The sequence below is a fragment of the Aethina tumida genome, chromosome 7 (genome assembly GCF_024364675.1).
Source record: "Aethina tumida isolate Nest 87 chromosome 7, icAetTumi1.1, whole genome shotgun sequence".
In the NCBI taxonomy this organism is placed as follows: domain Eukaryota; kingdom Metazoa; phylum Arthropoda; class Insecta; order Coleoptera; family Nitidulidae; genus Aethina; species Aethina tumida.
Genome location: NC_065441.1, coordinates 4,967,218 through 4,994,605, shown reverse-complemented (window position 1 = coordinate 4,994,605; position 27,388 = coordinate 4,967,218). Strand labels below are relative to the sequence as shown.

Below are 27,388 nucleotides of genomic sequence, written 5' to 3'. Positions count from 1 at the left end.
AGTACAATACAGTTAATAGGGAAACTAACTAGTTTATATATTTGATAGAATAACAGGTAGATTTTAAAATAGTACTAGGAAATTACAGGTATCGTTTGAAAAGGTGAATTGTGTACCATGTCATATATATTAGTCTCGATTTTTGTTTTGTTGGGTACGGTACGTGTCTACGAGCTCAAACCGATGTCTGATCAAGAAGCGAGTACTTTACGTTTAGTACATATTGTAAGTACTGATTTTAATGTTATCAATTGCACATTATTTTTGTTATCTAATTGTTATCACTCATCCACCGATTTGTAATGTAAATTATTAGTAAATAACACTTAAAATGTATTCCTAGTTGTTCCGACATGGAGACAGAACTAACGTGAGTCGCCATTCTTACCCCAATGATCCGTTTAAAAACGAAACCTATCACCCCTTTGGTCCCGGTGAACTGACCAAGGTAAAATCAATGTGAAAAAATCTATAACAATCATACACAAGTAATTTTTAGAAGGGTAAAATTAAGTCACTGAGATTAGGGAAAGCATTACGGGAAAGATACGACAAGTTCCTGGGTAAAGATTGGAATTCTGAGGTGGTTGAAGCTTGGTCTTCTGATACCGGAAGGTCTAAAATGACTTTGCTTCTCGTCCTGGCCAGACTTTTTCCCCCACAAGAAGAGGAGATTCTGGAAGAAGGTTTAAATTGGCAGCCTATTCCTTACAGCCACAAACCCTTATCCAAAGATAACGTAAATATGTAATTTTGTTATATAAAGTTGCATTATAAAATCTTATGTTGTACAGATGTTCTTTGGAATAATCAATCCCAACTTCAAGAAGCTTTACAGTGACTACGAACAGGGTAATGAAGTTCAGACTACGATGAATGATTACAAGGATATTATTGAATTTATCAAGTTGCATGCTGGTTATAAAAACCCCACACTATTTGATATGTTTGCTTTGTATGGAACTCTTTTGACCCAGGTAAGATAAATAAAAATAGCAATTATTAAGGTAAAGGTTAACTTGGAAATCATGGGAAATTTTATTATTTTTCCAAGGTTCTTTTCGTCATTAAATGAGATGTTTGTCAAGAGAACAATTTCGAAATTACTAACAATTTAGTAATTCCAAAATATTATTTTTTAACAGAAAGAGTGGGGGCTTCCATTGCCGGAGTGGACCAAAAAAGTGTTTCCTTACCCACTTCATAACATGGTTTTGGATTTTCTAAAACATTCGACTGGCACTCCTGAGCTCAGGAAGTATGTTTCAGGTTAGTGTTTCAACTTCCTTTTGAAATCAACGTAATGTGGTTTAGTTATGTCATGTTTTTATCTAATGTCAGTGAACTAAAACGTGTATGAAGGTTGTTGGAAGAGAGCATTGACTACCTAAATGAAAGTAACTCTTTTATTTAATTTAAACTTTGTACTATTTGAAACATTACATACACAATATTTATGGCTTATTAACTATAATTAAGTATTAATAGTTATGCATTTATTATTATTCAAGAATGTATAAATGTGTAACAAGGACTTAATTGAAATGTGGAAATGTGATAATTATATTACATTGTTTTTAAAAAATATATGTTCAAGTTTTTGTTGCTTAATAACTTACATTATTGTTAATTTTTTCTTTTTAATATCACATCGTATGATTGAACAGGTTATTTTTTGAAGAAGGTGGTTGATGAATGCAAACTAAAAATTAGTGGGAAAATGAACGAAAATCGTAAAATATATTTATATTCTGGACACGACGTCAACATAGGACATTTATTAAACACCTTAGAAGTTTACAAACCACACATTCCGCCTTACAACGCATACTTCATCTTTGAACTGCATGAAATCGAAGGAGTCTACGGAGTTAAAGTAAAATATTACGAATATCTAATGTTGTAGTTTATATAACTTTATTGTTTGCAGCTATTTTACCAAGATTACAGTAGCAGAGAGCCGCAGTTATTACAATTGCCAGGTTGCGAGGATTTTTGTCCTTTTGACCAGTTCGTCAATGCCATTAAGGAATATTTTCCAGAAAAAAATGAAAATACATGCGTAAAATGAATAGTTTTTTAATAAAAACCATCCTACATGTATAGATATAGATGACACAGACAATTTAAATGTATAAAACTTAATAATAAGACACATTAAAAGCTATCCTCCCTCCATCTCCAACTCTTCCCCGTCTTCTTCTTCACTTTTATCCTTCCCCTCGTCCTCCGCAGTGTCCTCTTGGTTTTCCTCTTCTTCTTCGTCAATACTCTCTTCTTTCTCCATATGTTTAAGAACGTACAAGTAATCCAGCCCAACGCCATAAACATTATGCAACACTGCGTTGAATATGGCACGAATATCCTTGTTAAGCAGCATCCTTTCTGTTGTGCTAATACACACGGTTTTGTCAACGGTCTTCAACGCAGCTTGCTGTTTCCTCTCGATTTTCTGCTGAATTGACAGAGCAATATTCGTAAGCGACTCTGTATGCATTAAATTCTCCACTGGGAAAGTCATGCATATTTTTTCTATAATTCCAACCATCACCTCTTCAACATCGCCTTTTTCTAATAGCATGTCGTCGATTAAGTTCTCTACCTGCTCCCTCGCAATCGCCTGACCACTTCCAGATACCTACCAAAAATCTAGAACGTACCAAGGATGTTTGAATAAAATTACAAAATACCTTGACTAAAATGGCGCTGACTACGGTTCTAATATCTTCTTTGTGATCCTTGGCAAGGGTTTCAGCCAAAGGTAGTACTTCATTCTTAATGCCCTCCACACTGAGCTTGCTGCCAAGTGTGTCAGCTAATTTTTCTATGCACTTCTGGTTTACCAAATGGATGAAGGGCACTTCTTCAACCATACGTGAAATCATCCTAGCCATTACTTCAGACGCGTTGCCCTTCACCAGCATCGTTTCATCGATGATGTTATCCATTATTTCCAGTGCAAACTCTTGCTTCTCTTCTTGGGTCTAAAACAAGTAAATGATAATCATTTCGGCTAGAGTATAAAAACGAGTTACCTCAAGTGCATATTTAATTCTCGGTTTATCATAAACAAATGAAATTTTTTCGGCAATTTCCTCGACCATTTCCAACTGTTCTTCAGTGAGATGAAGTGGCAAACTGTCTACTAATATTTTGACGATTTCGTCGCAACTTATACATTTCATTATTCTTTCAACTATATTTTTAGCCATCCTTTCAGTAGACATTTTTTCAGCCAGTATTTCTGTATCACCGAGAAGCTCTTCTAGTAAGTGGGCCACTAATTCTTCGGCATCCGACATGACACTATAAAACAGTAGATAAGTTATGTAACGTGTATTAATGTTTGTAGATTTACTAAGTATCAGGAAGTATAATCTCAGTAGGTATCCTTTCGGCTTCTTCCTTTAACTCTTTACGAGCTTGTTTGGGTGATTCAATCTTATCAACAATTTGTCTGTCTCTTTTAGGATATGGTGGATATCCTTTGGTCTTTAGCATCTTTATTTCCGCTTTTAGATCCTAAATCACACATACATATAATATATTATAAAAAAACATGGATTTTTACCTCAATCTCTTCTTCTTGTTGCCTGATGACTTGTCGTATCTTTGCCAACTCTTCGTCATCATTTTTATTTTTTACTAACACATATGCAATTTTGCTTTGACGATTGTCCTGACTATCTAAATCGTGATTTAATTCGTTCTTAGTTATCGTCAATAACCTTAACACTTCCGATCTAGCTGTATTCGATCTAAGTAGTTTAATATAATCTAAATGGAGACTTTTAAGTAGAGACTAAAAATAATACTATTGATTATGAACTATAAACTAAAAGTCAGAGAATATTTACCATTAAGGCGGCAATTTTAGGATTATAAATGGATTTCAGATCAACGTCCTGAACAAGCACAGCATGGACCATCTTCTTCATACAAATTTCCGCCATGTCAGTAATGTTAGCTCTCAAATGGCTTTTAATCACGTTACTCTCGATTTCGTTAATGTCTACGAATTTACCAAACTTTGTAAACATTTGATAAGCTATATCTTGCTTGACCAATTTTATTCTTTGTTCCATGTGACCAAAATCACGTTTCATACGAAGTAAATGCTTGATGTACACTCTGAAACAGATACATTTTATAGAATGTCAACTTGCGTGTGAATTACTTACTCGTGTTTATTTTTCTCAATCAAGGTTTCCTTCTGGAGTTCACCTACTCTTCTATACAAAGCACTTATGGTGTCTTTGGACATAATTAAACAATCCTCAATGTTTTCGACAGATGTGTTCGCGTTGTACAGCTGGATTTGATCTCTTCTCAATGCGGCCGTGCGAATAATTTGATTAAGCACTTGTTGTTTCTCACACTATAAAGTCCATATTTATTAAAAATTACTTTTATGAAGATTTTATTACCAAATAGTCTTGTAGCTGTTTTTTGCTTTCAGCCAAAACGGACTCGAGCTGTTTCAAAGTTTTGCTTTGCATATCTAATTCCTTCTTTAGCAATTCCATCTGCCTCTCATCCTCTCTAACCTTCTGCTCAATCGCATATCGTTCACTTCTCAAAGCCACCGTGTAATCGTACATGGACTGTTCGCAACCTTTCGGACAAACATTCAAGTCCAGCTTGATGATGTTGAAATCCCTGGAGTCGATACTGGCGGTATCGTCTTCTTCAGATTCCTCGGAACTGGACGAAGACGATTCGGAGCTGCTGTCTGAAATGCATTCATATTACCTTAAGTTACTACTCCAGTTAATAGTAGTTACCATCATCGGAGCGAACCCTGGGAGGCTTGTACTTCTTCTTAAACACCTTCCTCAGGAAGTCGTAGAACTTGTGGGTGTGTGTTGCCTGTGTGAAGTTGGTAGAAATGCGATCCATCTCCACCTTCGCTTCGTCGATGCTTGCCTTGATTTCCACCATGCGGTTGGTCAAGTTGTCGATCACGTCTTGTCGGTCCATCACAGCTGTGTTGTTTTCACGCAATTTCTTCTCCAACACGAACTCGTTCGCTTCGTATTTGTTCAGAATCGTCAGCTCCTGGTTGAGGAAGAGTATGTGCAGTTCCATCGTGTTCATTCTTCGGAGGACGAAGTGCAGTTCGATGTTCAATTCAGCCACGCTTTTGTCGACGGACGCAATCAGATCGTTTACGTGTTCAACCGATATATTTTGACGGACTAGTAGTCTGGAAATTGTTGTTGGGGTAAAATGAATATACAAACAATTTTAAAACGAGTTTACTTATTTAGAAGCCAGACTCTTATTTCCCTTTCGAATACGGTGTCAACATTTTCCATTTCGGACAGTGTAACGAGATGCTCGAAAGGCATGTCAGGCACACTCGTCAGCCTTTTTACAATATCACCGAGAACAAAGTGATCTTCATATCTTGGTGGATAATCGGCTCGTTTTGGCAAAATCTGCAGCCACAAGTCTATTCCAGTTACCGCCTAAAATAATATAAACTTAGTTTTTAGGCTGTGATTGATTTATGGTACACTTGTACATCCACATAGACATCTACAACCTCCTCTTCCAGTTCAATATCATCAGAAATATTGTCATCAAATTGTACCACAATGTCAAATTTCCTTTCAGGGAATTCAGATTCATCATACTTAACAATTTGAGGGCTAAATTGTTGCAAGTCTTCAGGAATTTGCCCGTGAATTGATTCTAAAATAACTTCTTCCTTCTTAATTTTGTCAATCGTTTTGTATTTAAAATCTCGCAACTTGTATACTTTTTCGGAAAACACGTGGATTTCATCAAATAACTGTAAAAATTAATTTAGTCTAATAATTTATAAATATAAATAAATATCAACCTCTTGTTGACAATTTAACAACTCCCGAAACTTGTTGGTGGTAGTTTGTTTCAAGTGAGGTGGGACACGATAGTTTTCGTCAGTTTTCAAAACGTAGTCGCCGATTGTAGCTTTAGCATATTCGTACGCTGCTTCATCATCCGGATGATTAACTCCTGGCTGGGGTTTTTTAGCATTAAAAACCTCCCACTGAAATATTAATATGATAATAGCAAACAAATTAACTCTTTACTTTCCGATTAATCAAAATAAAGTGTTTAAGATGTTCTTTTAAATTAATGTAAAGGAAAATACTTTATTTAACTTTTTTTACAAAATAGTCTTTCCTTGGTGCCCTATTTATAAAATTTATTTAAATTAATAATTACTTTACACATTATTTAATTGCAATAAATCGGTGTATTTTAATAATATATTACAATGGTGGTCACTGCAACTTTTTAAAATACTGAATATTTTAGACATAATTTTTTTATTTAATATGAACTGTTAAAATAATATTAATTTACTATTATTGTTTTATACAGTTTTATAAAAACTACTATATTCTTATTCTATATAATGTTACATATATTTTTCTTAATTGTGCAGTACATAATAGCAACTTTAATTTTAAAAGGGATTTATTTAATTATTAAATCTGTTTTATTAAATTTAACATTAAAGTTTTTAATAATATCCTTTTTTGTTTTGCTGTGAGGAATTCATTTAAATTTATATATTTATTATTAAGTTGCTATTGCTGCTAATTATAGAAACTCCTTTATCTAAAAGACAAGTGTTTTATACTAATTTCATTTATAAAATCAATGGCGATAATTTCGAATCATGCGCATAATGAACTATATATATTAAATAATGAAAAATGATTTCAATTTAAAAAAAAAGTTAGGCAACCCAGATAACAGAAAATTTTAATTATATAAAGTAATTATAGTAATATAAAACAACCCTAACTATAAAAGTTATGTCAACAATTTCAATAAAATTAAATAATATATTGTATATGTTAAGATGTTATTGAGAAATATCTATGTGCCATACATAACCTCAAACGTCAAGTAATGACACCGCTCTTTATAAACAAACTAATTCGCCTTCTGTAAAGTAACAAATTCCAGTGCACAAAGAAACCGAAAACAACAACAATGTCCAGCCTTTTCGGTTGGGATTTGTTGTACAGTTCCGTGAAGGATGACATCAATTCCAACGAAGATATTTTGGTGTGTTTGACCCATTTGGTGTTGGTCTCGAACGGCTTCAAATGCATCGGAATCGGCGAGTCCAAAGTGATCGACGGCTCTGAAACGAAATCCGAAGCCTTACCGAAAGGCTGGAACGACGATTATACCTTGCGTTACGTTCTCCAGGGTAGATTGTACAACCTTAAGGGCACAATCATCGATGACACCATCATGATCAATTTGTTTCGCGTCGACGAACGCACAGTTTCTATGATCCAGCTGGACAGGAGTGCCGTCCAGCAGAGGAACGGCAACCTCGACGAGATGATACCGGATCAGGAGAACCTGGTGGATCTGATCAAAAAGCAGCTGATCGAAAATGTGACGGTGTCGAAACGGTCGAGGGAATCGTCCAGTCAAACGGAACCGGCGGCCCCGCAGCACCCCCCTTACTTCGTGGAGAGTGTGGATCCGGTTAGGTCCATACTGGTGGACGGCAGGAGGCCGCCGAACTACGGTCGTGCAGACTTGGATCCGTTCAACGGCATGGACCCACTGCGCGGGCCCCCCGGTTTGATACGACCAAACGGCGGCGGCGGCATGTTGTTCCAGCCGCCCCCCGGCTTGCCGTACTTGCCGCCCGGGACGCCGCCGGGTGCCATTCCACCGGGCGCCAGGTACGACCCGTTCCGGCCTCCCAATGTCGGGTTTCCGCCACGCAGGGACCCCAACAGGCCCGACAACGACGAATTTCCCCCGCCTGGCTATGACGATATGTTTATGTAGGGTAGATTTTAGACATTCAAATGTTAATCTGATAAGATTATAATTTTTTTAATAATTATATTTCTGGTTTATTACACAATAAAGGTTGGAAAAGTTGTTTTGTATTAGTTAAGGCACCTTGCAGAGCATTACTCATGTTAGGCAATAAATAATAATCGTATTGGATTATCTGGTAACGTGATACTTACTGAGTTACTTTATTTTTATATGATTTCATTCAAACAATTTCTGTTACTAAAACGATTTCGATGCAATATTTAAAAAATAAGCACCGATTGGAAAATTGACGACATTCTAGAAATTTTGATTAAAAAACTAGAGTCGTCTAACTATAATAGAACCCGAGATTTTTTCAAATAACTTAATATTAAATTTGTTTTGATTGTTGCATAACTTAATTTGTCTTTACCTCTATCGCCCTATACTTCCACTTCATAATTCTCTTCCTGTAAGTAGTGAGCATTCGGTTCAGTCGAGGCCCTAGTTTTGCAATATCGCTCTCGTCCATGCCCAAAAGAAAGTATTCAGGTTCCATTTTAACTTCCCGCTTAATTTCCGTCCCTTTTTGAGCCACCACCGTCCGTTCCGGCGGTCTAGACAAATAATAATGTGGATACTTCGTTCTAAGTATTTTGAGAATGGTTTTTTTGTTCATGAATGTATAATCGTGTTACTTACTTTTCGGGCTCTGTATTTTTTGAATTAGCTGCATGTAACATTTATCAAATATTTGTCATATTTTAATTACGATAGTACATGTTCAACAAAATATGTAATGGTGTTTAAAGTTCACATTCATAAATATTAACCTGCCTTTATCGAATTCCTCCAGCAGTCTTGTTTCAATTTTCTGATGAATGTCTGCGAGATTTGATGGTAATTTATGTTGCCTTAATGAACAGACAGAGTCATTAGATAATATTCCCTTCACTCTGATGGGGAACAAATCTAAAGGATCAATTAAAAACTTCTTAATCTTCTGAAGCCTTATTGTTGATTTTTCCACTTCATAAGCCAGCTTCCTCTTAACCAAGTTTGTTTTGGCCTCCATCTGGGAATTAATATACTCTGTGATTCTGGGGTCGATTTCCAGTTCTTCTTCAGAAATTCTCTGGCTGTATAACAATTTCTCGTTGCGTTCCAAAATATTCATATAATTTTTCTGCATGGTGGCTGTAAATTATCGTCAAAAAATAATAGAGCATCCACACAGCACCACTCACCAATAGTTTGTCTGGTTTTAGTCTTGTGATTATTGGCGACTCGGTTAATTCGATCCTCTTCCGCCTTCACTATGGCCTCCTGAAGATTCAGCAACTCGTGCCCAGCCTGATCGGGCACTTCAGGCACAGGGTCGTCCCTGGGAATCGGCGTTTGGATGGTGTAGTAGTCCTTTTCTTCATAATCGGCAGGTTGAAACAGGAAGGAGAAAATGTTGCCGTCGTGTCCACAGGTGAAGAAGTATTTCTCGTCGTAGCTGAAGCACATCTTCGGCACAAAACCGTTCAGGTTATCGTGCACCGGAAACTGCCAATAATCTGTGAGGTCCGTGTAATCCAACGGGTTCACCCTGTTGATACGTATGCTTCCATCTTGCATTGCAAACACTAAATACTGTCTCTTGTAGCTGAAAATGCACAAACTGTAGGTTGATATAACTTTAGGTGGACAAGTGCACCTGTGAACGAAAGAATATATTTCTATGTCGTCCGCATCCTCAATCATTCTAAATCTTATTGGCTTCGGATCTGGAATTTCAATAAAAAATTCATAGATATAACCTGCGTCATATCTGAAATCACTCTTTGTTACGACTATGAAGTGAAATCTAAGTGATAAAGTTTACCCAGACATTGAGACCCACACGGTGTTATATTCGGTGTACATCAACCACAAAATATCGTTGGGCACTGGAGGGAAGTACAACGGGCCCAGATCCTCTTCACTTTCAGAATCAGCTGAAATTTAACAAAGTAGAATTGAATTCAACGCAAATGATTCAGTTACCCAAAAACACTTCCTCATCAATTATAATTCCTGGATTATCCTTTTTGATTCTTTCCAACTCCTTTTTCTTTCGCTCCAGTTTGGCGAACTTTTTTAATTCCAACTCACGTATTATAATATCCCTTCTGATTTGGGACTTACATGATTGAAACTGTTTTTCCTTCGGTGTAATTCTTAGGAGATACGAGGTTTTGGTGTACGATACTGGTTTTTGGGGCAAGGTTGCCTCAACCATATAACCATGTTTACAACCTAAGAGCACTTCGTAAGCTTGTTCTGGTGTCCATTCACCAACTCCAATTGACCATGTAATGTGGGTAACTATGTCAGGTGTGACCATGTATCCAATTGGTATTAATAATAGGAGTTCGTTGATATTTTGCAATTGGAAAATGAAAATGGTGAAATCTTCTCCAGCGCTTACTAAAATTGTACCTTTCCTGTTTATGGATATTTGTATAACTGGCTTGTTGTGAGGCTTTATGACCTGAAAGTTTATTATTGTATATTGATTGGAAAAGACTGAAAGTGAAACCTTACTTGTACTACTTGAAGGGTAGAATAAAATCCGTTTAGAGTTAATATGCAAACTCTTAACTGTCCATCATCAAATCCCATAATCAACTCATCCCCATATTGATGAAACTACAAGAACTCTTTCAGAACAATAATTGTATATTGTTTAAAGTTATTTACCTCAAGAGGAACCCAAATCATGCATCTTCCGTTCGCCGGAAACTGATACATGAACAATCTCTGTCTCGTCACATAGTTGTAAAGGAAGAACTTCCCCTCCGTCCCCAAACTAACAAAAAATTGATCGTAGGGACAAGCGGCGATGTCAGCGATCGGGCCACCGTGACAGTTGTACAACTGAAGTGGAGGAAGAGGTTCGATTTCCGTGTTAAGATCGATCTTCCACAACCCTCCCAAGCCGTCCTGGGCGATGTACTCGAAGTTGAGAGGATCGGAGGGATTGCGTTTCTCCAGCCACATTATCATCACTCCCGGCGCGTGGAAGTCCAAGTTCGGTTCCACCATTACCACCCTATCGTCGTCCGGCGGGTCGGCATGATCTATGGTCTCGTACCACCAGACTTTGACGTGACCGTCCATGCCCACCGTCCATATTTCTTCGCCGTTGTAGTTTATCTGGACGACCGGTTTGGTGTGGCAGGATTTCCTTTGGGTTCGCATCACTTCCAGTTTGATCAGCCCATCGTCCCAGACTAACATGTTGCCCCACGAACATCCGGATATTACTTTACCGTCCGGCATCTGGCAGATGCCCATTATGTCTGAGTATTCGGTTTTGCCGAAACGTCCCACTTCGCCTTTCAGTTTCAGTCCGGTGAAAGTACGAGCAATCTTCCAGAATTTAATGTGGGCCACACCTAAGATGTGTTTTTTAATTGTGTGTTAACAATTAGTTTAAGTAGTTTATGTACCGCAAGAAGTGAGCAATCCTTGATCATAGGGCGAAAACTTCACACGAAACACGTCGTTCACATATGACTTGCATCTGAGCAAAATCCTGCGCTTTGGCCAATTCCATACAGTAATATTATAATCTGGCTCCCCTCCTTGAGAAACCAGCAACATTCCATTGTCACTGAGGGGTAAAACTCGTGGTTAAAACTGTATAATTCAAAGCTCAATTTGTATTTATAACACCTGTAATCCAAATTAGAGTAACTTCTCTCGGTGCCTCCACGCAATACAGCAAATATGTTCATTTCCGGCCATTCGTATAAAATTATTATAGGCCTGTTACCGCTCTCCGCTATGGCCAAATGGGGGTATTCAGGATTCGGATTTTTCTACAACACACTGTTAACAAATGGCTTAGTGCATTTTAAATCCCATACCTTGAGAGCTCCAATTCCTCCACCCAAAGCGCTCCTCTTGAACCAAATCTCTTTGGATTCGATGTTGTAGAAGTGCACATAATTACCTGAACCCCAAACGGCTGTTTCAACGTCAGCGATGACGAGGTTGCAGTACTTTCTACAGTTGTAGCCATACGAAAAGCTTTATGGGTGTTAAAGAAAGTTACATAGTACTCCATGACTTAAGGCCTACTGGATACTTTCAAATTTTGTTTCCTGATATAAATGAAGGTCGGTTGCTTACAAACAAACAAACAGAAACAAATAAAATGTGTTCCTAACGTGTGCAGTAATGAAAAGGATACTCGAACTCCAAAATGTCTGGCTCAATGGTGCACTTCTTGGAGAAGAATGGTTTAGACGTGTAATCATCTGGATCATACACATCTGACTCCTCCTCCAAGCGATGGGGCGGCGCGCCCTCCTCTTCCTCCCCCCAGTCGCCGATTACCCATCGCAGTCCCTTGGCCAAATCGTCGAGGAAGTCCTGTTGCTGTTGCGGATCGACGTCGCTCTCGAGGCCCGAGAAATCGGTCTCCGTTGCCGGAGTCGCCGTGGAGTCGAACGCATCCTTTGGAATCTCGTCTGCATCGTCCTCAGTTTGCGACATGTTTTGGATTCATGGAGTAAGGTACATTGACACGAGGACGCTTCAATGTGACTTGTCTAATCGATGTTTGTTGTTATGGAGATTTAGGCCAAATTGTTTGGGAACAACCACCCGTTGTTTCCATGAAGACTGTATACCAATTTTTATACACCATATACATATTTATTTCTAATGTATTTATTAAAGCCATCATTAAATTTATAAAACCAATATTTGTTTCTTTACTATACAAAAGGAAATCGGAAATTTTTCTGTAACATCGACGGAAGTTTGATTGTTATCTTCCTCACGTTTGTTTATTTTTAGATAAGTCGTAAAATGTTGTGTCGCACAACCTAATTTATGCGTACAGATGTGACTTTCCCAAGCTATCATCACTGTAGCCACTGTGGAGCGATAAAATTGTAAAAATATCGACAAGCAAATCTTAAGTTGTGCAATATTCTTTCCCACAAACAATCATTTCTTTATTCATGCCCTTTTCTCCATCTGTTCGATTCATAATGTGTGTTGAAAATATTATTGAATGTTAATTAAATGTTAGTCATTAACGACAAATCGACATAGAAACAAATCTTTTACCTCATTGTTGTGATGAGTAATCGTTTGAAATTAGGTGACACAATACCTGTTTTACATTCCTATTCATTCCATATTGACCTTAACTTTTGTTGTTAGGAATTTCCGTCACATATTTGTAAAATGAGTGGCTTCGATGGACAATTTTTGGGACACATTATTCATTGTTTATCATATTTTTTAAACAATTCGTTTTGTACCATTTAAAAATAAAAGTTTTATTAATGTAATATACTAGTTTTAACGGGTTTCTTTCACATAAATTGCACATTTTAATGTTTTTTGATAAATAAACCTTTACAAATAAATTTTTAGTGATCCGGCAATAAAATTTCACCGTGAAACCACAAATAATTTTATTGGGTCGTTTCGAACTCGCCATACCAATAAATGAAAATGGTCTCTTAAAATTCTATTTATAACATCGATCCTAAACAAATAAAGTGACAGACAGGGAACTTGAGGAAGTCATTGTAAGATAAAGTTTTCTTACGACAAACCTTAACAGTTATCCGGTGCAGTGCGATTGTGTGGCTTATTCGGTGCGTTTCCAATTAATTCATGAGTAAGGTGAGTTTTGTGGTTTTGGAATTTGCATTTCGGCTTCCAGAAATTGTTGCATTTAGCCATAAAATTGATAAAATTTTATTTATAATTGAAAAAAATGTTGGAAACGTGCATTTTCTTACTCATTGGACTTTTATTAAACTGTACAAGGTTATTTGTGATTGTGAGTAATAATAATATGTAATAATGAATCATTAACAACTATAATCCGGGCTTTGATATTTTCACTGTTTTTTATTATATTAACGTGACGATGTTTGCAATTCATTCATTCATGGTTTGCGTCTGTAAATTTATGGAACAATTATCGTTCCTGAAAAATAAAAAGTTATTTTAAAGCCTTATCCGTTAATAATATTATTCTAACGTGCATGTTTTTATCGTACGCATAAGTTTGTTTATAGTCAATAAATAAAATCCCCAGTTTTTATAATAATATTTACCATGTGAGATTATGATATATTCATTCAAGTCCAACAAAGTTGTTCACAATTTAATAATTTAGAAAGTAACATTTGTTAGTAATACTTTATTCTACTGAAAACCACACACGATAAATGACTTGAAGTAAGTACCACATCCTTTAAACTTTATTACGACAGTGTCGAAATAGTAACCAATATTGGTTAGCGTTCCGTTTAGATTCTTGGAGAACATTATTTACTAAATAACCTGTAATAATTGGGGAAATATTATTACCGAAGTTTCTGTTTAAAAGAAAAATTGAAATAGTGTACTTTGCTTTCTTAAGATTAAATATTGAATATACCAATATTAACTGGGAATTTTTATTAATAATAATTCTGTAATTACAAAACAAAATCTTAAGCAAATCTTAAATATCTGTCGATTTCTCACAATTGTTTATAAAAAAGATGTTTTATATTAAAGAATGTAACAACAATTTAAGAAACAGTTCAAAAAATATTATTATAATATTAATAATCAGATGTTAGGGAGTACATTTATTGTTCTTTTAGCATCTTCCAGACCAGGGAGAAAAACTTAAGGAACCAGAACTCACAGTCTAACTGATAATTTATTATATTCATATTTTTTAAAACAAAAATTCATATTCACACTAATTCATTATTATTTTACTATTGTTTTAAACAGTAAACTGTTATTCTATAAAATGTTGCATATATTTTTCTGAATTGAGGTGAACATAAATATGACAACTTTTAAAGAAATGATTAAATCTGTATTATTTAATTTAATATTAACAATGTATAATATCCTTTTTATTTTATAATTTATATGACAAGTCTATATTTCTTCAAACTTCTTGAATTGCTATGATGAGTTCGTTTAAATTTGTAAAATTTTTATTTTGTATTTGGTTATAAACGTGGTTCCCCATGTTTTCTATAGGGTTGATGTGAGGAGATTGGGATGGGCAAGACAAAACATCGATGCTTTGGTCTTTTAACCAATTTGTCCAAATTTTGAAATTATATTTTGAATCGTTTTCACATTCAAGCACATTTATAAAGAGCATAATTTCTTCAATATATGGAAGCAAGTTGTTACTTAATATATCCCTGTACATAAATCAATCTAAAAAGGGCAACGCCACCAGAATTGAAGCATAATTGGACAGTCACTATATTTTAGTGTGGATATATCAAACTTTTTGTGTAGTTTTGTCCCTGTAGGGTGTTTAACATAAGCAGAACCATGATTTCTTATAAATTAAATTTAGAATGTAATCTAGTGAATGTAATCCTAAGCAAGTCAAAATTGAACTCTACATTTTTAGGGGAAAACGGGATTTTTCTTGTAGGTTTAGAGTCAAACAATAAATATGTAGAAAAACGCCTTATATCTTAGTTAAAAAAATTAAAATAAAAAAATGCACATGTTGTTTTAAAATTTTAATGAGGTAAGAAGGAAGAAGCTTATATTAAGTAAAAAAGAACGTGTAGAAAGTTTAAACCATTTGTCCAAAATAAATAGATACTTCAGAAACGGTAAAAGAGAGATTTTACTAGTTCTTATAATAATTCTTAAATAATATTTTACATCTTATATCCTCCAGAAAAGATTGACTGTCTGCTAATTTGTATATTATTAATAAATTAGTAATTTTACAATGAAAAAATGCAGTAATTATGTTAGGTAATAGCAATATAAAATGGTTTTTATCATTGTTAAAGTACATTTGTATGATATTAATAAATTAGCTGTTTTACAAGGAAATAAAATAATTAACGATGAATGTTTTCCATAATGGATTATTTTATCGTCATACAATTAAAAAACTAAACAATGATGACAAATTATAGGACACATTAATAATTTTTAAATAATATTTTTTTAATTAAAATTGTAATTACTATCAAAAGTTGACTAATTACAAATGTGTATGTAAAATATTGAAATGAAAACATTTACTATGTGGTGAATACACTAAAAAGTCTTTTTCGAATAATATTTTTAAATTGAAATGTAGTTGGCAATTTCTGAAAATAATAAATCTATCACTTTGTAAACCATTTATAAATTAGCAATTCTCACAATGGAAAAGGAAAACCATAAACTTATTCAAAGTGTTGTTAGTGCTCCTGATTTTCGTTAAGTCATAAAACTGCGACAGGTACACAGAAAATAATTACCATTATTTATTTTACATAATTCATTGTTAGACTTATTTAATCCCTGACCCTAAGAAAAATGCGTCGCGACGTCCCGACCGTGCGCCTTTTGCGCACCTCATGCCAACCCCGAAGCGGGACCGCACTTTCGAATCGAACAGTACGAACGCACAATCGAAAAACAAAAAGCAATTAGTCATTGCCGCCGGACCGCACTACATACGTAACAACCGATCGGATGGGTACAATTCCTGAAAACGAAATGATTAACCATCGAGTGACGCGATGCGGGTTTTCAGTCGGCACATCCTCGAGTTGATCATAGAACGGCGTGCGGAACGGGCACGGTAGCACCGAAGTTTAATGGTTTCAATTAAAATTAATTTTTAACCATCCTGTGTGTGTGTGTCGGCAGTGCGGCTGGCTGGGTATTCTGCCCCCACGTAGGTTTGTGCGGTGTCGACGTTTTAATTCAGTTCGGATAAACAATTCGTTTTGGTTTCGATGAATGGAACTGCAACTGCGATGGACGGGACGAAGCGTTCAGACTTTTCGGAGCTAGTCCGGTATGTATTTTAATATTATTATTTAAACCACACATGCGGTCCATATGAGTTCTTGGCGCGTACTCTTTTGTTTCTTTTAAATTGAATGATGTTGGCTTCTTGGGGAGCGACTGTTGTCGTCGTTATCTATAATTTCACAGTTCATTTGGGTTAATTCTTTAATTAGTTCCATTAGTTTTAATTTGTGGACATATTTTATTAATTGTATGATACATCTGTCTGTCCATTTCAAGTCGTGAACTTACAAAGTTGACACCACTTCTTAATCGATACCTGCACAAATTTCTAGGTAAGAATAATAGAAAACTATTATCTCTAATTGCTGTATAATCTTTATATAATGTTGCCAATATTTATTGCAAAGCAAACAATTCACTTAAGTGCACTTGTTTTTTATATTAAGTTTATGTAATCTTTAGTCACATACAAAAATAATAAAAAAATGAATCGTCTTTATATACGCATTAAAATGAGTTACATAATGATATCATTAAACAAATATTGTTTGGATCTTAAGAATAGATATCCAAAGTTTATTAGCATCTCACTTTAATATGTGACAAACTATTATTTATTAATTTATAGTAAATGAAAACGAAGCAAAATATTGATAATTTTTCTTTTGAATTAAATATTTGAATATTTTTCCATATTATATAAAAAATATTAACCACATCCAGTGAAACATCTACCCATAAATAAGCATGAACACACAAATTATTATTAATGTATTGCATATCTAATTATTGTTATTTGTGGTTTTAAACAGCAACTTCTCCTTGTTAAAATTATAAATGTATGGTTTCTCCAGCACACAACTACGTAACTATACCCGCATATCTCTTTATTAATTTAAATTTGAAAAGGGGTTCCAATAAAATATTGATTATTATTAAATTAAAGCAACACATTAAACACAACTATAGAGTTTTAAACAAATTTTTGTAACTGGCAGATTTATTTCAGCACACAACGTGACCCCTTTAAAACGACAATAAAAATTTGGGTCACCCATATTACAGGTCGTTACCGTAATCAAAAGTTGTTGACGTACCTCCCAAATCAAATTAAAATATTTAGATTAATCAGCATCATTAAACCCAATCAAAATACGCACAACTACTGATAAAATGGAATCCCATTTCGAATTGGTTACCGGAAAACGTTCCAAGATAAATCTGTGACGCCTCTAAGGAAATGTAAAGCACCTAAACCGAACGTGTTGAGATGATCGTGAGTCATAACAAGCGATGATGTTTGTTTATCGCAGTCTATTACAAAGTTAATTGGTTTAAGTTAATTGCAAATCAACGGGCAATTCGTTCTAATTATTTTTCACTTGGTTTTATATCAATTTAGTCTTTCACCTGCATTTTTTATGCGTTATACACATTGTAATGGAAGTGAAAACGGATGATTCATCCGCAAATTTGTAACAATGATGTAAAATAATAGAAATGAATAATCGACCATGTTCACAATAAAAATGTGCAAGCTCAGTTTTTTTGTATTTAGTACTTTTGCTTGGAAATATGACCCGTGTAGTTTTAAGTTGTTGAATAGACTAGAAAATATTTTTTCCTGCAAAAGTAATTTCTTAAAGATATATTAGCCAATTACCTTACTAACACGTAAACAAATAGCGTGACACTCAAATACAAACAAATAAAATATACGGCAATTTCTTACAAACTTGAAGATAAAAAGTGATAAGTTAGGCGATAAGTTCAAGTTCAAAAGCTGTATTGACAAGGGTTCAGTTTGCACTTTAATCATGTCGAATGAGACACATTACTTTTTGCGGAGGTAAAATTGAGAATTTCCTGCATGTTAAAACGTTCCAATAATTTTAATAATTGTTGCAGATTCTCTCCAGTTATGATGACCATAGCTGGAGTGTTCACCATCGTGATAATGATAGTCGGAGTTGTTGGTAACATGCTGACGGTCGCGGCCCTCCTGAGACACTCCAAAATTCGAACCGTTGCAGCAGCATTCATCGCTAGGTAAGTCATCTTCAACTAGTCCAGAATGCGGGAGCTAATTGTTACGTTTCAGCTTGTGCATATCGGATCTGCTCTTCTGCTTCATGGTACTACCCTTCTCCGCCAGTCAGTTCTTCCACGGCACATGGATCCACGGCGACATCCTCTGCACGATCATTCCCGTCCTCCGCTACGCAAGCATCGGAGTTTCCCTGCTGAGCATCGCCATCATCTCCATCAATCGCTACATCTTGATCGCCTGGCCTCATCTCTACTCCAAGATCTACACGAAAACCAAAGTGATATGTTACATAGGCTTCATCTGGCTGTTCAGCTACGGCATCCAAATACCGATACTGATGGGCAAATGGGGTTGCTATGGCTTCGACGAGAAGCTCGGAACTTGCTCCATAAAGAAAGACGAAAACGGAAACAGTGCGAAAACAGCCTTATTCGTCATCGGGTTCGCCTTTCCGTGTATTCTAATCGTCATCTCTTACGCCAACATATTCTACACCGTGCGGAAATCCCATCAGCGATTGCAACAGCACAGCACCGGCTCCAAGTACAAGCGCAGCGAAATGAAGATAACGAAAATGGTGCTGGTGATATTCATATGTTTTTTGGTGTGTTATTTACCCATTACGCTTGTGAAAATATTCGATGACGATGTGAAACATGCACCACTTCACGTGCTCGGGTATTTACTTATTTACATGTCGTCTTGCGTTAATCCAGTTGTGTACGTGACCATGAACAAGCAGTACAGACAAGCGTATTTGGACACGCTGATGTGCAAGATTAACAGTCCGTTGGACTCGCAAAATACGCCTGCGCAGCCCAACAGCAGGAGTCACATGACTGTTACCTATTTGAAGAACATGGTCAGTCCATCGCCCAAAGCGTAATTTAATTGTTTTATTCACCTTTTAGCCATTATAGTAGACTGAGATGTCTGTAAAATAAGGAATACTCCGTATTTATTGTTGTTAGATGAGGTTTTTATAATTAGATACGTCAGTATTGATCATGTACATTTTCATTGGAAGTTATAGACAGTATAATCAAACATTCCAAAGATTTGTTGATTTTGTGATATATATGTGTATGCTATGTAAATATGATTTGTTTTAAAAATTTCTTTGACTGCCAAATGCCATTCTTGCTCAATTGCCATTGAATATTATTTGTTAAAATGGTTAAAAATAGTTTATCGTGTATTGTTATATAAAAAAACTTGTTAACAGGTGCCAAATTAGTGTGCAATCATACCAAAAACTATTGCTTTTAATCAGTATTTAGCGTAGGTTACCTAAGAAGTTTACCAACTTTGTAAAAGTACAAAATTTATTTAGTTTATATCCTTACATTAAGGTATATTTGTATATATTTATATCGTTTTTCTATTAATATACTTTTATAGAAATCTTAAGAGTTTTTGTTACAAAACCTATTAAATAATAACTTATTACCTTTTGTTCCATGTTGATATTAAAATATACAGGGAAATAAAACAACACTTTTTCAGTTTATTTTGGCACATACAAAAAAGTATATTTAATACTTAACATACATAAACATAAATAATAATTTCTCAACAATATAAAACAGTAAATATAATATTTTATTATTGATTAAAAAATAAAATAAACAATTCTGCAATATAAAGAAAATAATACAAAATACCATAATCTTCATTATATTTTGGTATAGATACACAACCATTTTACTTAAAATTAGTTTTAAGGCACGTATTTAAACCCCGATTAACGATCTCTCTCAAGTAAGGACAAATATTGCTTGAGAAAACCTTCCTCCCTCACCAGAGTGAGATCCAAATGATCGTCGTCGACCATTTCCATATCTTCCTTTAATCTATTGTAAGCCTCCCGTTTTTTTTCCTGTTTTCTCTTTATATCCTCCAAGCTCTCAGTTCCAATGTTCAAGGCAGAAATGTCACCTGGTACTATACCATTGTTGGCTATCAGTTCTTCTGCCGCCTTCATAATGTCGCCCTGGTGAGACTGCAGCGCCAATCGAGCCATTCGAGGATCAAATCCGGCCTCCACAAGCTAAAAATAAATGTATGTAACATACTTAAACACTTGTACACGTTCGAACATTACTTCAGGAATTAATTCCTCAAGGTAGGACAGAAACTCCTGACTCTTTGATTCGCTGGGACCCGCAACGGGATTGTCCTGGATGTATTGGATACTATCAGAAATGACGTTGTTGTTCTTTTGCAGCGCCCTCCGGGCAATTTCCCTATTGAACCCCATATTGACAAGCATTTTCACAAAATTCGGATCGACGTACTGCGTACCGTCCTCGCATTTACCCAACTTCTTCCGTTCGTTGTCCAAAATCTGTTCGGCCAGCGCCTTTTTTCTGGCCTCCTTCCTTTTTTCGCGGTTCTCGTTTATGTAATTGGCAGCATGGTTTACGTCACCTCTCGTCACCCTCAGGCCTAATCTCGCTTCCGCTGGAGAGTACCCTAGAAATTTCGATAGTTTTGAGTCAGACTATATAACTGTTTTGTTTTCTTGTATTAGTTACTTATAAACATTTTCAAATATTTTTAACAAACACTTTAATGTTTGTCCCTTTAATGTACTTACCTTGCCTTAAACTGAGAAGCAGAAACCAACAAATCTTTAGTAATTTATTTATTCACTCTATTCAAAAACAATTAAACAGTCACAAAACTAAACAAACAACAATTTACTTGAAATTAATTATTAGTTAACCTACCTAACTCTACAAGACTCATCAGTTTGTTCTCATCAACTTTTAACACCTCCAATTCACTTTCAGCCTGTTTCAACAGTCTCAAAGCCTCAGCTCTCATGTTCTGATGATACAAAACAATTGCCTGGAGAAGGTGAAGCCTCATAAACAATGCAGCTTCATTTCCTGAAAACATTTCCAATGTGTGATCAAGTTGCCTAAAATTTAAACTCACCTGATGACCCTTTAATAGCAACAAGTCTTTCTAAATTACTGCCATAAGTGGAGTGAAACTTTTCCTCACACCTTTTCAGTCTTTCCTCAGCCTCAGGCAAATGAGTGAAACTTTGCAAGCACATGTAACACCATGCTATGTCTAAATTTAGGAGGGCATAATTGTCTACAGACTTTAAAATTTGGGAGTTGCAGTTTCTAGAAATAAACTAGGTTAAATTATTGGTTTCTTGGAAGTGGGGAGGTAATACTTGAATTCTTGCTCGGCTTCAAGGAAGAAAATCAAGGCTTTGGAGTAATCCTCGCGTTTTAGGGCGGATTTTCCTTTCTCATTTAGGGCCATGGCCACAGTCAGTGCTCTTTTCTCATGTTTGGGCATTTTGATGGGATTGCCAAACTGATCCTCAATCTAAAAGTCCAATTAGGTTTATTTTTATCAATGTAGAAAGTGTTGATATACCTCCATGTAACCACTGTCCAAAGCTAAGAGTTTGGTATCATTTTTCACATCTTCCAGAAGCTTCAGTTCTTGTTCTTTTTGCACAACTTCATTTGGATCACCCAGAGAAATTACAAGTAAATTTTGGCCATGGGTTACACCTTGTGCTCCCAATGAATCTCCATCCACAAGCACTTTTCCCCTGCTGATTATTTTAAGCCTGCAATTATACATTGTACAACCAACACACAAATAAAGGTTTGACATGTATACCGGTCACTAGAAATGTTTGTTTCTCTGGATATTAACTCCTTGAAATCCTTGGTGGTGATGCTCAACAATATTTCTTTGTTGAGTATTCTGGGCGGACTATTGGCTTGGGTTACTTTTATTTTAACAGTCGCTTTACCAGATTTTTGATACTCGTTCTTCTGTTTTAAATTTTCAATAGCGTTTTCTTGCAACTGTTGAACGCATTCCTTGCATACCTTTAGCGGTATGTTTAATGTTTTGCTATAGTCCTCAGATAAGCGCTAGAAAATGAGTTTATAAATAACACAACAAAGAAACGAAATAAATACGTACGTCGATGTCCGACGTCGAGGGGGTGCACGACACATCGTTAAAATAAGGGCTCAGCCATAACTTAACACCTTCCTTTCGTAGTTTATCCCTGATTTGGATTAAATAGTCCTCTTTTTCGATAGCTGAACTCATCGTGTACAATCAAGTTTTGAACGTCATTTGAAAATAAACAAATCATTCTGCCAACTTTCACGTTTGAAAACATGCGACCATTGATGTAATGAAAATAGATAGACACGGGATTAAATATTTATGAACAACCATAGAACTCGTTTTTACGTTTAATTTAAATTACTGGACTCATAACAGAGGCAACATCAAATAAGAAATTGGAGTTCACCGAATATTTGATTTGAAAATTGAAATCAAAGACGCTTTTGGAAAAAAAAATTGTAGTTATGGTAATTATTAGATATTGTTTTATAGCTCTGTTTATTTTTGAATACTTTTTGACATAGATCAACTAAATTCCTATTGCACATATTCATTGAAAAATTCGTAAAAAAAATAAATAGTAATGACCATAGAAGCTGAACCACGTGGAAACAATTCAGAATCTCCTATAATAATTGCTTGGAAGAACACCAAGGATAAGACTGGCGGTTATGCAAAAATAACAAAGGAAGATTATTATTCGGTGTTTCGTCTCATCAAGAAAATGTAACATATTCAAATATAACTATATGCTTTATTAATGTTGTTTATTGTTGGGTGACTAAAATTATTTGACTTTTTATTTTAGTTTTACGTTTGTAAAACATTGATGGGAAACTTTACATGACACTCTTACAAAATGTAGTTCCTATAGTAATTAAATAAACAAATTATACTATACATCATTATCAATTGACTATTTTCCCTTACTATGAAAATGTAAAATGGCAAGGGTAAGAAATGTGTATGTAACAAACGTGAACGTGGACTTCTTGTCCAGGCACAAGCTGATTGCCTGGGTGAACAAATATCTGGAAACAGACTACAAAAAGGTAGAAGAATTATGTTCGGGATCAGCTTACTGCCGACTAATGGACATACTGTTCCCTGATTCAGTCCCCATGAACAAAGTGAAGCTCTACACGGACGACAAGAAAGATTACATGCAGAACTTCAAGATTCTGCAGTCGTGTTTCTTGAAGTTGTCAGTCAATAAAACGGTGCCAATCGAACGACTGATAAGCGGAGGCTTCCGCGAGAACCACACGTTTTTGCAGTGGTTCAAGCTGTTCTTCGATCTGAATTATAACGCAATTAACCAGGTTTCCACACCGAAATCCAGTCGGGTTGAAGAAGTCGGTGGTAGATCTAAAGCAAAGTCTGCACGGCCCGCAACGTCTCGGCAAGCCAACAACATCCAAACATTGCACAAGCAAATTTCTAATCAGGAAGAGGTAATTGAAGGACTGACTGTGGAAAGAGACTTTTACTTTGAGAAACTGAAGTCGATTGAAGATTTGTGTCGTCTTAATGAAAAGGTACCTCTCACAAAGGATATTTTTAAGGTGTTGTACGCCTGCAAAGAAGGATTCGCCATTTACGACGACGTTGATAGTTACATGGAAGAAATAAACCCTTGCCGCAAAAATAAAAATGCATCTTGTAAACTGTAATTAACAGATAATTTATACACATATATTTATTAATATATAAATATATAATTAAAAATTGTGCCTTTTATTTTCTAATAAATATCCAATTAACTTTAATGACTTCTTACAAATCGTATTTAGTTGTATTTAAATAAAATCAAATCTAATAAAAATTGTGGATGTGTAATCCAAGTTGCCTACTGAACAACTGTCAAACTTTAAGTGTTTATATAAAATTATTTGAAACAACAGAATTACAATGCTGGAAGATTCATTTAATCTCCTTATTCAAATGTTAAATGCTGGAATAATAGTATTTTGGTCCATATTCCACGTATCCTTTGTAGACAGAAATTTGCATGTAGACCCACCCATTCGAACAACTGTATAACATTTCTTATTTTAACAAAGATAATAACTCTGTCCGATTTTGAATGTGACTACTTGAATGCCCGAGAATGCTGCTCCAGAATGAACTTGTTTGTGAGAATAAAACTGTTTGGGCATATTTTCCCTACTGTGATATTTCTAATAACCGGTCATACTTATTTGTGTCTGATTAACCTGCCTATAACTGTGTTTTTAATCTATGAACTATTAAAATTGCCTAGTGGGAATATGGGACTGTATGATCCCACTGAAATACATAAAAGAGAAGTCATACACAGGCACATGAAAAACAGTATTATATGTGGGGTATTTTATCTAGCAATGTTCTTTATTTATATGTATTGGTAAGTTATAAAAACATTTATGTGGTTCAAAATGATTCATCATGTATTATTGCAGCTTGATACAAATATTACTAGAAGGTGATCCAATACGAAGAAGTGAAGAGGAAGAAATGCTAAGTTAAATGTAACTTTGACTGGTAAAGTTGCAGAATCGGTCACTCTAAGGAACATTATCTAGCGCATGCGTCGTGAGGCGCTGATTTCGCGCTTCTTGAATATTTTGAAGTGCAGTGTTGTCGGTTTGCAACGGTCAAAATATTCGAATCATTTTTTATGGTTGAATTATTGTTGTGTTGTTGTGTATGTATTATACTTTTTATTTTTTTGGTAAGTATAGTATTTCTTCTATTTTGATGATTATTGCTCGTTATTAAAATATTATACTTTACAGATTATATTCTCATGGCGTTTTTAAAAACAATATATTATTCCTATTCTTCTGCTAATTACTTTCTTAATTTATTTGTATGCTCATTTAATATATTTTACTTTATAGATCTTTCTCATTTTTAAAATATTTTACTTTTATTCCTTTAGTAAGATTATTTTTAATTTGTTAGCAGTCATATTTTAAGTTATCTTACTTTATAGATTATTTGTGTGCTGCATTTATTATTTTTTTGTACAATCTTAATTTATTGATACGGGTCGTTAATTAATTAATATATTTTACTATATAGATAATTGTATTGTATTTAATTAAAAATGTTTTTAATTTTTATTATTTTTTAATTTATTCCAATTTATTAATCAATTTATACTATATTTGCATTGAACATTTTGAATTTTTTTCGAGTTACATAGACCATGACTGTTCCTCGGAAGATCTGTTTCCATCGTACCTCCACGAATTCATATGGAGAAATAAATTTAAAAATCATAATATGTTTATGAGCATTTTAAATTGTATCAGGAAGCAATATCCAGTGGAATAGATTTTTTTGTTTTAATTGATTTTGTTTTTTATTATAAAATACATAAATATATCTTTTTTGTTAATTTTATATTAATGTTGTAAATTTACCTAATTATTTAATAAAGAACTTTTAATTAGATAGTTAAACTACCAAAGAAATATAGAGTAAATAAAAAATGAATATACTAATTAATAAAGTGATTTGCCGAATTTTATCTCTTTTCGAATTCAACCACATAAATAATATAAGTCATACATGAAAAACATAATAAATTACATATATATTTTTCTAAAAATCATTTCTCTACATATTTCGTTAAAAATGAAATCTGGCAACTATGCTGTCTAAAATCTCCGAAACAGACGATTTCAAATCCAGTTGACGCATGCGCTACAAATATTCCTTAGAGTGACCGATTCTGCAACTTTACCCTTTGACTTTACAAACTATTCAATTATCAGGGTCTGTATTATCAGTGTATAACCTTAGAGATACAGTCAAATTCTCTAAAAATGTTTCTTGTTTTAAGCTCCTATTTGATAATTAAAATCACTGCCAAAAATTAGGAGAAATTCTGATTATTAACAATAGGCAACAATAAACAATTAATTCTCATAATGATCTGTGTAATGAAGAGTGTAATTTTAAGGAGTTTGTAATAATTTATTAACTGAATAATCTGTGGTAAAATTTTCTAGTCAAACTAATCTTATCATGTAAAACAAATTAGGTATATAATTTTATTTTTGAAAAGACTTGAATAATCATCATGTGACATCCTCAAATCTTCCATAAATCTGTAAATATCTCATTTTTTATAACAAGTGTATGTCGTCAAAGAACGTTTGGATGATTAAAATGAATATTAATAAATACAATTGTGTTATTTCAGATCCAAATAAAACTACATATAATATTTGTAAAATTTATTCTTTATTGAATAAAAGATCAATAACATGTTCTGTGTTATTTATTGAATTAAAAACCTAAGATAATATATTAAAATTGCATATGTATACGCACCTTTCGTAAATCCTGTAATCCTTTCCAGAAATAAAGCACTGTCTTTCTTTTGCAAATCTATAAATAAATAAACAAATAATAAGCAATAATATAATTTAGAACTACATAATCACTTAAATGACGTTATAAATCAACGATAAATAATTTAAAAACCCATTTTTTTTAAATTATAATTTAAGATCAAACAATTAAAATTATAAATAAATTAAAATGCTAATATAAATAAACTGTGAATGTATACTTATCTTACCATAAGATTTTTTGGTCCCTCCAAGGTGTAGATCTATTCAAAGGTTTACTATTAGTTTAAGTGGGAAAATACTTATTTTAAAAAAATGTAGTAAACAAAGAAACATCGTTGTAACACAAAAAATTTAAGTAAAGTTTACCTTAACATATAAACCTAAAATATACTTGCACACGAAGTATATTGGTGGAGTTTTATTATGTCTTGAATGTAAGTCTTTGTTTAATATAAATAACAAAGACTAATTTAAGTAAAAACGCACAAAACTACGCAAA

The 27,388-nt window shown here is 34.3% G+C and overlaps 7 protein-coding genes across 12 annotated transcripts; 5 read left to right on the top strand and 2 right to left on the bottom strand.

The window, feature by feature from the left end:
- The first annotated feature begins 83 nt into the window (after window positions 1-83).
- On the top strand, window positions 84-2,072 carry LOC109598974 (venom acid phosphatase Acph-1). 2 transcript variants are annotated; one of them, XM_049969665.1, is made up of 7 exons: window positions 84-225; window positions 344-448; window positions 500-739; window positions 795-977; window positions 1,146-1,269; window positions 1,668-1,876; window positions 1,931-2,072. In XM_049969665.1, exons 1-7 carry the CDS (start codon window positions 118-120, stop codon window positions 2,069-2,071), a joined length of 1,110 nt encoding a protein of 369 aa, XP_049825622.1. In that variant the 5' UTR covers window positions 84-117; the 3' UTR covers window position 2,072. The 2 variants fall into 2 exon arrangements, with proteins under 2 accessions (XP_049825622.1, XP_019870445.1); XM_020014886.2 differs by lacking the exon at window positions 1,146-1,269 and having other exon boundaries at window positions 1,682-1,876.
- LOC109607738 (cilia- and flagella-associated protein 44) lies at window positions 2,064-12,537 on the bottom strand. Of its 2 annotated transcripts, XM_049969663.1 has the most exons (25): window positions 12,020-12,537; window positions 11,694-11,856; window positions 11,500-11,645; window positions 11,274-11,437; window positions 10,522-11,219; window positions 10,366-10,470; window positions 9,826-10,312; window positions 9,665-9,776; window positions 9,497-9,610; window positions 9,042-9,445; window positions 8,632-8,991; window positions 8,497-8,524; window positions 8,228-8,411; window positions 5,849-6,037; window positions 5,528-5,797; window positions 5,263-5,471; window positions 4,785-5,206; window positions 4,428-4,732; window positions 4,182-4,378; window positions 3,858-4,131; window positions 3,572-3,802; window positions 3,359-3,522; window positions 3,036-3,306; window positions 2,691-2,984; window positions 2,064-2,638 (listed from the first exon to the last, which is right to left on the bottom strand). In XM_049969663.1, the coding sequence occupies exons 1-25, from the start codon at window positions 12,322-12,324 to the stop codon at window positions 2,165-2,167; spliced, it is 6,570 nt and encodes a 2,189-aa protein (XP_049825620.1). In that variant the 5' UTR covers window positions 12,325-12,537; the 3' UTR covers window positions 2,064-2,164. The 2 variants fall into 2 exon arrangements, with proteins under 2 accessions (XP_049825620.1, XP_049825621.1); XM_049969664.1 differs by lacking the exon at window positions 8,497-8,524 and having other exon boundaries at window positions 8,628-8,991.
- LOC109599003 (proteasome inhibitor PI31 subunit) lies at window positions 6,892-7,914 on the top strand. Its single transcript, XM_020014921.2, has one exon. The coding sequence runs from the start codon at window positions 6,997-6,999 to the stop codon at window positions 7,816-7,818; it is 822 nt and encodes a 273-aa protein (XP_019870480.2). The 5' UTR covers window positions 6,892-6,996; the 3' UTR covers window positions 7,819-7,914.
- A 909-nt stretch (window positions 12,538-13,446) lies between the features above and the next one.
- On the top strand, window positions 13,447-20,045 carry LOC109598991 (G-protein coupled receptor moody). 4 transcript variants are annotated; one of them, XM_049969553.1, is made up of 3 exons: window positions 13,447-13,473; window positions 18,499-18,639; window positions 18,692-20,045. In XM_049969553.1, exons 2-3 carry the CDS (start codon window positions 18,512-18,514, stop codon window positions 19,524-19,526), a joined length of 963 nt encoding a protein of 320 aa, XP_049825510.1. In that variant the 5' UTR covers window positions 13,447-13,473; window positions 18,499-18,511; the 3' UTR covers window positions 19,527-20,045. The 4 variants fall into 4 exon arrangements, with proteins under 4 accessions (XP_049825510.1, XP_019870458.1, XP_019870459.1 ...); XM_020014899.2 differs by lacking the exon at window positions 13,447-13,473 and adding an exon at window positions 16,391-16,633; XM_020014900.2 differs by lacking the exon at window positions 13,447-13,473 and adding an exon at window positions 16,882-16,922.
- An 82-nt stretch (window positions 20,046-20,127) lies between these two features.
- Window positions 20,128-22,784, bottom strand: LOC109598990 (NEDD8 ultimate buster 1-like). Its single transcript, XM_020014898.2, has 8 exons — window positions 22,607-22,784; window positions 22,295-22,554; window positions 22,043-22,241; window positions 21,834-21,991; window positions 21,584-21,780; window positions 21,373-21,534; window positions 20,745-21,115; window positions 20,128-20,690 (listed from the first exon to the last, which is right to left on the bottom strand). Exons 1-8 carry the CDS (start codon window positions 22,736-22,738, stop codon window positions 20,385-20,387), a joined length of 1,785 nt encoding a protein of 594 aa, XP_019870457.2. The 5' UTR covers window positions 22,739-22,784; the 3' UTR covers window positions 20,128-20,384.
- Window positions 22,785-22,904: 120 nt separating this feature from the next.
- On the top strand, window positions 22,905-24,268 carry LOC109599002 (microtubule-associated protein RP/EB family member 1). The gene is made up of 2 exons (XM_049969700.1): window positions 22,905-23,007; window positions 23,065-24,268. Exon 2 carries the CDS (start codon window positions 23,485-23,487, stop codon window positions 24,211-24,213), a length of 729 nt encoding a protein of 242 aa, XP_049825657.1. The 5' UTR covers window positions 22,905-23,007; window positions 23,065-23,484; the 3' UTR covers window positions 24,214-24,268.
- A 137-nt stretch (window positions 24,269-24,405) lies between these two features.
- On the top strand, window positions 24,406-27,368 carry LOC109599001 (protein cornichon homolog 4). The gene is made up of 4 exons (XM_020014919.2): window positions 24,406-24,526; window positions 24,604-24,926; window positions 24,982-25,062; window positions 26,283-27,368. Exons 1-3 carry the CDS (start codon window positions 24,452-24,454, stop codon window positions 25,046-25,048), a joined length of 465 nt encoding a protein of 154 aa, XP_019870478.1. The 5' UTR covers window positions 24,406-24,451; the 3' UTR covers window positions 25,049-25,062; window positions 26,283-27,368.
- Window positions 27,369-27,388: the final 20 nt, after the last annotated feature.